General features: G+C 40.0%; 1 protein-coding gene across 1 annotated transcript in view; it reads left to right on the forward strand.

Annotated features, from left to right (window-relative positions):
- Positions 1 to 10,739, forward strand: part of CNTNAP5 (contactin associated protein like 5) — a 661,914-nt gene that overhangs the window by 499,665 nt on the left and 151,510 nt on the right. Inside the window, exons 15-16 of the mRNA XM_023744097.1 lie at positions 6,483 to 6,610; positions 6,785 to 6,955. Coding sequence (XP_023599865.1) covers positions 6,483 to 6,610; positions 6,785 to 6,955 — 299 coding nt within the window. The remainder of the gene's footprint in view (positions 1 to 6,482; positions 6,611 to 6,784; positions 6,956 to 10,739) is intronic.

Here is a 10,739-nt window from a genome sequence, read left to right on the forward strand (position 1 = left end):
GAAACAGACATAGATACAGAGAACAGACTGACAGCTGTCAGATGGGGGCGGGAGGGCTGGGGAAGCTGGGTGAAATAGGCAAAGGGATTAAGCAAGCAAACAAACAAAAAAACCTCATTCACATAGATAAACAGTATGGTGATTACCAGAAGGAAAATGGGTGAGAAGGAAGTGGAAGACAGTAAACGGGTATTAATGGTGATGGGAGGAGACTAGACTTCGGATGGTGAACACAATGCAATATACAAATTATGTGTTATAGAGTTGTACACCACTGGCTCAGTAGTTCAGTTAGAACATTGTCCTGATACACCAAATATGTGGGTTAGATTCCCAATCCCCCGATTGGGGCACATACATGAATCAACCAATGAATGCATGAATGAGTGGAACATCTCTCTCTCTCTCCCCACCCCTACTCCCATTCCCACCTTCCTCTCTAAAATACATCAATGGCTAAAAATAAAAATAAGTATGAAACCTATATAATTTTATTCACCAATGTAACCCAAATAAATTCAATTAAAAAAAGAGAGGGGGAAAAACAAACAAACAACAACAACAAAAAAAAACCAAGGCCAAGGGGATGAAGAAAGGGCAGTTGAGCTGAGAGACATAAAGAAGGTGAGATGGATGGAAGTTGTTGATCAAGAATAAGTGAGGAGCCCGGCCGGATGACTCAGTTGTTTGGAGCATTGTTCTATACAACAAAAGGTTGAGGGTTTGATTCCCAGTCAATTAATATACCTAGGTGCCTATTTGATACCTGGGTAGGCAGACAACCAATCCATGTTTCTCTCTCACATCAATGTTCTGCTCTTTCTCTCTCTTCCTTTCTCTCTCAAAAAAATCCATAAAATATATTCTCAGGTGACAAAAAACGTGAGGAAAATATAAGAGGTAAAGACCTGCATGGGTACAGAATTAGCAACTGGGGGCACAGGGCAGGTTACTCACAGAATTGAGTAACACAGACAAGCAGGATAGCCAATCCCTGGGAAAAGCAGCAAGTGGAGCAGGTTAGGGCATATTAGTTAGAAACGGCTTCCGTTGACATCTAAGGGAAAGCTTAGTAGGCAGTTGAAGAATATATATTCATGGAAAGAAAACATTGGTGTGTAATAGGAAAGATGGAAACACTGTGAAATGCTGTACCAAAGTGGAGTAAGTTAGAGGTTGACATATTTCATGGACATTAGCAATTCAGTGAGAGAAATTTCCATAGAGTGAAGGGAGAGAAGACTGACTGCTTCTTGAGGGAGGAAAATGGAGAGCACACTGATCTGGGAGAATGTGGGCAGTGCCATGAAGACCTTTCACAGCACCTATGAATGTTCCTTCTTTCATTTTCCAAACACCTCCTAAATTACACCTCCTAAATCTTCATTGTGGTAATATCTCATGATCAACTATAGACTCATAAAATCTTGAAGGCATTTTAATTCCTTAAAAATCAAGAAACATTGGGTAAACTTTGGTTGTATCCTATATAATAAAAGCCTAATATGCTAAGTGTCCAGTCATTTAGTCATCAGTTCAAATAATCAAAGCATAATATGCTAATGATATGCTAAGGCTGCTCAACTGCTTGCTATGAGGTGCAATGAGCACCAGGGGGCAGACAGTCGACCGGTAGACCAATCAGGACTGAGCAAGACGGGCTAGACACACCCTGGAGCCCTCCTAGTCCCTCCCCAGCTGGCCAACCTCCTGTGTCCCTCCCTGGCCCCGATTGTGCACCAGTGGGGTCCCTCGGCCTGGCTTGTGCCCTCTTGCAATCTGGGACCCCTTGGGGAATGTCGGAGAGCCAGTTTCGGCCTGATCCCACAGGCCAGGCTGAGGGACCCCACTGGTGCACGAATTTGTGCACCAGGCCTCTAGTTTATATATAACACCTAATTTTGCATTCTCATGTCTACTTGAGATGAGCTCTACAGTTTCAAGTTTCTAAAGTATTTATAGAAGAAATGTAGTTTCTGAGATGTTTAAATTTCTGCCAGAATCATCTTGTTTTGCTAGGAACTGAAAACAAGATTCCAGCTCTGGTTTGGCCAGTGTGGGGCATAGCTGAACAGATACTCTCTCAGGTGTGGAATTTATATGAACACAGTAAATGCTGGCTTGTTTTTTGTTGTTGTTGTTGTTTTTTGTTTTGTTTTGTTTTGGTCACCCAAGTGACACTTCAGCTCATTTTGAACTTCTTGTCATTTAATCCCATAGTTCTCTTTTATCTGGAAATCCTTAGCAGGAAGACAAAAGGGAAATAATTACCTTAGGCAAATTTAGGATAGAATTATTGGCAAGTATAACATGGTCCTTTAGACTTGCAGTGTTGCTTGTGGGCATCTTGCTGCTAATTTTGCTTTTGAAGCCACAGGCAATGAGGGACATTGTGTCACCCACCTGAGGGAGGTGTGCAGAGTGTCTTGAGACTAATCTACTCAGACTCACACAAGGGCTTCAAAGGGAGTTGAACTCTGGAGTCTTTTTTATAAATTTCTATGTTTTTCTATCCTATGCATAATGTTTTATTTGTTACTTTTGAGTGACTGAAAGAGAAGATATAAAAAGGAAAAAACAACTCTTTATAGACTCAGTCACCCAAATGACTCCTTAAAGAAGCTTACAGAGCAGCAGTTCACTAACATCTATATCTATATCTATATCTATATCTATATCTATATCTATATCTATATCTATATCTATATCTATATCTATATCTATATCTATATCTATATCTATATCATCTATATCTATATCTATATCTATATCTATATCTATATCTATATCTATATCTACAGTAGCTATGATGTTTAATGACCACCAGGGGGCAGATGCTCAATGCAGGAGCTGCTGAGCTGCAGTGACTTGGCAGCAGCGGTTCTCAGGGGATGCACCCTGGAACCAGAGAGGAGGGAGCCTGATTCTGGGTGCATCACCCAAGAACCTCCCTCTTGCAATCCCCTTGGAGGATGTTGGAGAGCTGGTTTTGGCCCAATCCCCACAGGCCAGGCCGAGGGACCCCACCTGCCAGAGAGACCCCACTCACTCCACAGATGCCCTTCGAGCCACGGCGCCACCCCAGGTGCGGCCTGCACGGAGGGACGTAGGAGGATGGCTCCAGGTTGTATCCGGTCCATCCGCCCAGTCCCGCCCCGCTGGTCACCTTCTAATTAATTTCCTTTCAATGTGCATGAATCCATGCACTGGGGCACTAGTTGCTTGATAAAAGCAAATGGGAGCATGTGACGTCTCACCATACATTAACGATACACTAATGAAAAAGAGGCCCCTGTTGTGTCTGCAGTGCTGAATTTGGTAAAATCTCAAGATTCAGACTCTAAACTAAGAAGAGACCACATTGACTAATTCAGGGCCATACTTTTGCTCCTGAGAATATTTTTTCCAATTCTTTTTCTTAAAGTATATATTTTTATCAGGTCATGTGTGTTTGTTGAGACCCACATTCCTTGTGCCCTCAAGGCCTCCATAAGCTGGAATCTGTAGCTGGTCTGCTCCTTTATCTTTCAGCAACAGGGAACTTGTTTTCTTATTTTCCTTTAAAAATTGTATTTCACATTTTCATTTCAAACTTTATAGGGAATTTAATCAACTATTTGAGTCCCTACTATGTAATACTTAGTGTGTTAGTTGACATCATACAAGGAGTGTGTTGAGGATCATTGATTCAGCCCATGCCCGTCTGAGTCAAATGACAATGCTTTTCCATTACAACACAGCCACTTATGTTCTTATAACGTATGTAAGTACCCTGCCTCCTTGGGGAGAGCCTCCTATATTCCAAACAAAGACAAAGTCTCTAAAGTGTTTATTCAAATAAAACTGGTTCAAAAAACCAGTTAATATGTAGAAAGTCGAATCTACAGCTATAGACTTCCTGCCTATCAATAGGCACCACCATAATTTGTATCATTTTCTTGAGATTAAAATCCACTACCACCACCCACCCTCCAGATATTCTACCTATTAATGCTTTTAAAGGTGTGAATCATATGTGTCACTCATGAATTAAATCCAATCTTATTCTTAATGTGACCCTAAGAGTATGAATAAATATTCAAAGTCCTTCTGATGCCTAGGTTATCTGTCAGCTGAACATATTTCTCACATGGATTTTATTGGTCAGTGCAGTGTTGGTTCCTACCACACTATGGTTTTAAAATTTTTAAATTAATTTCCAAGATTTAAAAATTGAGAATTTTTGCATTTATATTCATGAATAGCATAATTACTTTTTTACTCTTGGGTGTCACTGCCTTCTTTAAGACAGAACACCTACTTTCTACCAGTCTTCTTGTCTCTCTTTTTCTCTCTCTTTTTCCCCTGACAGTGAAGCTGTGTGTCAGGTTTCATTTAGCATCTAACACAAAGCCATTTTTATCCCTTGTCTGGTCCCTGTAGGCATTTGACTATGGATCTGTTTCTATCTCATTAAACAACTTTGGAGAATAGTTACACTTATTTATATATTTATTTTAATTTTATGATAAAAATTGTTTTTGGTAATGTGCATTGTACCATCAAACCTAATATGAGTGCCTTTTCTCTTTTATTTGGAAAATATTTTTATTCTTAGAGTGCTATTTGCATATCCCAATATTTTGACACAAGGACATCAAATGGATGTAGACAAGAGGACAGTGTGTAAGGGAGGCAGTGGTTAGCTTTAATGACTTTACCATTTCACCCTGAAACTAAAATGGAGAGAAACAAATCCTATAGAAATACAAAATAATTTGAGAGAGGATGTGAGTTTGGTCTATCTACTTTGACTGCTTGCAATCTGCTTTGAAATCTCTTACTGAAAAGATATCAGAATGTGAAGACTCAAAATGTATCCTGTGTCCAAGTAGCATTCAGAGATATACTTTCAAAAAGAAACAGAAGTCTTAGTTCAGATGAAAATTAGTGTTACTACTCCCATTGTTCAGCATTTCCCATAGATCAGACACCATGCTAAGTGACTATATAGTCTCATTTAATCCCCTCTATAACTCTGATATAGAATATATCTCCATTTTAAAGCTGAGGATACTGGGAAATCTCAGAAATAAAGTGGCTTGCCCAAGCTAGCACAGCTATAATCTCAGGTAGGGCCTGAGATTCCAGAACAAATCTGTCTTCTTCTAAAGCTCTATCCTCAAAATCGCTGGTCACACTACTTGTTCCTTGCTATCTTTCCCAATTTATTAATCTGGAATATTAGTTTGTTGTCTCTAAACTCAGAGCTGCAAATGATAATGAAATATAATGTTGGTTTTGAGTGTTTTGTGACTTCTTTGTGGATATGGAGAGAGAACCAATATGAATCTGCACCTTCATGCTCTTGTTATCAACTGGCTGCATCAGATACCTCATCCTGAATATTGGGCAGGTCACTATGCCTTCGAGTTCCTATTACCAGCAAGATGACCAACCCTGCATTTAACTGAGGCTGTTAATGGGATGTCTTCCCACTTGTGTGTAGTTCTCAGACTGCCTCATATGATTCAGTTCTGCTTAGATTAACATAGATTTATGACATACTTGTCAAATTATACTTGGGATATATACCAAGTATATGACTACGCCCCTGTCCCTTCTGTCGTGTGACCTTAGACAAGTTTCCTAATATATCCGAGCCTTAGCTTTCTCATTGCTAAGCAGGAAAAATTGCACCACCTGCCATAGGGGTGTTGTGTGGGAAAAATAAACTTATTCCTTAGCATATTGCTGGCTCAAAATATTAATTCAATATCAGTTTCTTGCCTACATTTTGTTTTTATTTTCAGTTAAATGGTATGTTCTCATCAGTAGTCCAGAAACACAACTTACAAAGAGAAAAAAAATCAATAGCTTAGCCCTATTATTTTAAAATTATTTTTTTGTCACAGGGTGACTAGTCAGTTCCCTACTTGCATGGTTCACAAAGATAAAGCCAGAGTCTCTAACAACCAAGATCCTTAAAACACAGAACAGTAGGAAGAGCAACAAAATGAAGAGTGACTGCAAAGACTTGCTTGTATGTAGAGTTAAAAGGTGACAGAAGCATCCTAAGCTGTTTGACACTGTTGGCAGGTGGCTGGAACAAGTCCTTGGAGTGATTCATGTGGGATTTGTGATGCCCATTTCAAGTGAGCTCCGGAGACAGCCAGTCTCTTTATGGAGAGAGGCGGCATTTCATGTTCTCTCAGCACTGCACGGGGCAGGTGTGTGCTCTCAGCCACAGCAAGCAGAAGCAAGCTCTGGAAGGACTTAGGGGAAATGTAAAATCTGCTTGTTTGGGGAAGCTGGCCATCGGTTTTGCAATTGGCATTCTAGCCTCTCACACACATTTAGGAGATGAAAGGCCCTCTGTTACCCTCCTCCCTGTCCCATCCTGCTGCAACTACCCAAATCGCTTTTAAAAAGAGGAGTCTTGGTAAAGAGTCCCTAGATTATCCACGTTTTCTCCTCTTTTGTCTTACATTTATGTTTTTCAGGACAAATGATACTGGTTTTCTTTCCTTCAAAGACCACTTGCCTGTCACTCAGATAGTTATCACTGATACCAACAGATCAAACTCAGAAGCTGCTTGGAGAATTGGTCCCTTGCGTTGCTATGGCGACCGTGAGTACTAATGAAAGAAGCTTTCCCTCTGCACTACATACGCACAGGATGTCCAAAATTCCCCCTTCCCTTTCCCTGCAGTTCCCCAGGCTTCAGAGTTATCATACACTTGCCCAGCTCTCTGTACCCCATTTCGGAACAGTCAACCATGCTCAAGGATTTTCTTACTTGCAGGACACTTCTGGAACGCAGTCTCCTTTAATACAGAAGCCTCCTACCTCCACTTTCCTACCTTCCATGCGGAATTCAGTGCTGACATTTCCTTCTATTTTAAAACCACGGCTCTCTCTGGAGTTTTCCTAGAAAACCTTGGCATTACAGACTTCATCCGCCTTGAAATAAGCTGTAAGTTCCCTCCTTTATGAATTACTAATGTAATTGGTCAGCAGGAGAAACTTCAGTCTGACCTTTGCCACTGAGTGCCTGTTTGTATCACAAAATTAATCTCACTGGACATCTGTAAAATGAGCAGTGACAATTTCTAGTTCCTTCTAAGGCTTTCTGCATTATTATCACCTATCAGTATTTAATCAGTCATTCTCTCACCACGTTACTGCATCACCCAAATGTTCATGGCTACCTATGGCAGCGTTCTTGATCTGATCCATGGGTATTTCTTACCAATGACTTAAGCTTCCAAACCACAGATGTGTTCATGACAGTTTCCATGGAAAGCTAAAGCGTTGTTATTATGCCTTCCATTCGTAACTGGGGCCCACTTTTTTTGTTGTACTTTTGCTCTGAAAGTAATTTCCTCACTTATGTTCCACCACTAGGAGTGTGTCACTACCCTGTGAGATCCCCATTGTTCCTCTCCCATTGCACCATGAACTTGGGTGTATCTAGTGCATTTGATGACAGTACATATCATTTTTAACATCCTATCTCCTATATACAAGTTATATTTAGAAATAATTATAAAGTTAAATGAAAAATAATAGAATTCAGATGGCAAGATGTTCTATTATGAAAATTTAATATGTAATCTTGTCAATAAAAATAATGCAGTACAGAAAAAAGACAATATAATAGATAAATACTTTCCACTTACATTAATTACTTTTTATAAAAAAGGAAAGATCATACCTACTTATTGGTTTGTCTAGTAACAATAAAAGCATTAAAATTTCTGTTCCTTAGACCTTAATTCTACAAATTTATTAATGACTTCATAAAAAATATTTAAAAAAACTATAGCCGAAACCGGTTTGGCTCAGTGGATAGAGCGTCAGCCTGTGGTGTGAAAGGTCCCAGGTTCGATTCCGGTCAAGGGCATGTACCTGGGTTGCGGACACATCCCCAGTAGGAGATGTGCAGGAGGCAGCTGATCGATGTTTCTCTCTCATCGATGTTTCTAACTCTCTATCTCTCTCCCTTCCTCTCTGTAAAAAATCAAAAAATATATATATTTTTAAAAAAAGCTATAATCAGGTGTATCTACCTATTTTCTCTCAGATTTATCAAAAAGGTACTTTTTATAAATTTTTAATTAATTGTTTTCACATGGGTAATAAAAGGATAAATGTCAGGAACTGTTTTAGACATAAGGATAAGGTTGGTACAGATTCATAAAAATTCCATTTCATAATAAGTTTTAAAAATTGCAGTACTTTCCATGTAATTTCTTCAGAATTAAATCTAATAACTTCAAATATCTCTGCAATAAATAAAATAATCTACTAAAATATTTTTATCAGAAAATTCATCATAGATTGCTATTCTATTTGGTAAAAATGTAAGAGTTGCTGGGGATTTGGAACTGCTTGAGCTCTCTCTGTGTGCAGTTTGTGTCTGCAACCTCTGTGATACTACATATGTGTTTCAACAGATTAGAGTTAAACAATATTAGCACAGTAATTATAAAAGTGAAAACTCAGAACTTGAGTTCTTACCCTTAAAAATAAATACATACAGGGTGTAACAAAAAAAGGTTTACAGTTGTGAGAATGTGGAACAGTTTATTCTTGTGTTATTATTTATTAATTAGAGGCCCAGTGCACGAAATTCGTGCAGTGGACGGGGGTCTCCTCAGCCCGGCCTGCACTTTCTTGCAGTCCGGAAGCCCTCAGGGGATGTCTGACTCCTATACCGCTGCTGCGCTCACCAGCTGTGAGCCCGGCTTCTGGCTGAGCAGCGCTCCCCCTGTGGGAGTGCATTGACCACCAGGGGGCAGCTCCTGTGTTGAGTGTCTGCCACCTGGTGGTCAATGAACATCATAGCAACAGATTGTTCTGCCGTTCAGTCAATTTGCATATTAGCCTTTTATTATATAGGACTATTGTATTATTTTTCATATGGACAACTGTAAACCTACTTTTGCTTCACCCTGTGTATTTGAGTCTACGTGTTCAGGAGTCACCAGTGGATCTGGCATTCTCTGTATTAATTTCCCTTTTGCACATAATATTTTTTAAATAGTAATAAATAGTGCTCTATGAGGCTTACATGCACATGATTAAAAATAATATTAACATTAGCACTGGATAGAACTTAAGCAAAAAATATTTTTTTTGTTAGAAAACTGTGTTATCATTGATGTTTAGAATCACTGGTGTATGGCAATGATGAAAAACAGATCTACTTTCAGCTGTGTGGGCTAGTTTTCCAATTTGCTGCACTCAGGGTACCCCTTTATTTCTCATGCGTAGGTGGACTGCTTGCACGGTCTTGCCCATATTGTACCCATAACCATGGAGATTCACACTTGTTATTAAGAGGCTCATTTATCTGTGTCTAAATGGATGTGTTCTGTAGCTTGATTGAGGCAATTGACCATATTGCAATAATGTGACCTCATCATATTCCCTTGAAAGCACAAGTAATGTCTTACCATGGAAAACCGGAATTTAAGAGCTCCACGAAGAAGGCAAAGGGCCCTGGCCAGAGGAGGTAGCGGCTGTGTCTGTGTGCTTCTCCTGCAAATCACCCGTGGCCGAGTGTTCCCTCTGCAAGTGCACATGAGGCTACAAGGGAAGGGATTCTTTTATTGGCAGTTTTGACCTCCTTTCACTACAACAACTGAGACTATCTCTGGGAGGAAACTCCTGTCTTTAGTGTAAAGTAAGATCCCTGGTACCTAACGGCCTGGAACTGAAAACGTGGAGTTGAGTGCCAACCATTTCATAATGGGAATATAATAACCACAACATAAATTTAATAAAAATTAGGCCCCAAGGCCACTTGATTCATTCCAGGAGCAGCTAATGTCATGGCTTATCATCATAGGCTAATGAGTGATGATTTGGTGTTAATTATGTTGCAATGTCCAATTTGTACTTTCTGGTGCTGTATTTTGACTTTGGGGTTATACAAAAATGTTTTAAATGCAAGTAATATTACATTTGATGAAAATGTAAAATCCACGAGGATTAAGTTATAAACAACTTGACAATTAGGTACTGTTTTTATTCCTATTTTACAAATGAGAACACTGAGCCTGCACAAGATAGAAAACGCCTCAGGTCATGGTGGCTCCAGAGTCTACTCTCAAATTTTACTTTAAGGCCTTTAACTTATTACTTCCCTCTAGGTCAGGGCTCACATTTGCCAGATGCAAAACAATTCAAGTTCTCAGTTACAGGAAATTTTGCAGATTGGAGTTTCTTACACCAGGACTGGCTTTCTGTTAGGGTTTAAAGCTAAGGAGGGAGAGTTCCAGGGTGGCATTTGACCTTTGATAATTCAGGTCTTGCAGGTGGTGACTTTGTGAGATAAATACCCATGTTCTGTTTTAGAGGTAAAGGAGAGGGGCCATCTCAGGTGCTGGGAAAGAAGGGATGATTCCAGCTATGGAAAGGGGCTGTCTTCTCCTCAGCTTCAGTGTATTACTTACCTCTCCACTTCCTTCAGATTCATAAAATTTTATGTAATAATCCATTCTAATAATAGACAAACATGGTAATTGACCATACCTTCGCTACACCTCCCATTGGCTAATCAGCATGATATTCAAATTAACCGCCAACAAAGATGACGGCTAATTTGCATACTGCAGGCAGGGCGGGACAGCGCAACCACCAGTGCAAGAGCTGCCATCCAGGCCCCCATGTGCGACCCCAGAAACCTCCATCCGCCGCCCGTCGGGCTGCAGGCTGGCCCCAGAAGCACCAGAAGCCGCCCAGAAGCCAGT

The sequence above is a fragment of the Myotis lucifugus genome, unplaced genomic scaffold (assembly GCF_000147115.1).
Source record: "Myotis lucifugus unplaced genomic scaffold, Myoluc2.0 scaffold_427, whole genome shotgun sequence".
In the NCBI taxonomy this organism is placed as follows: domain Eukaryota; kingdom Metazoa; phylum Chordata; class Mammalia; order Chiroptera; family Vespertilionidae; genus Myotis; species Myotis lucifugus.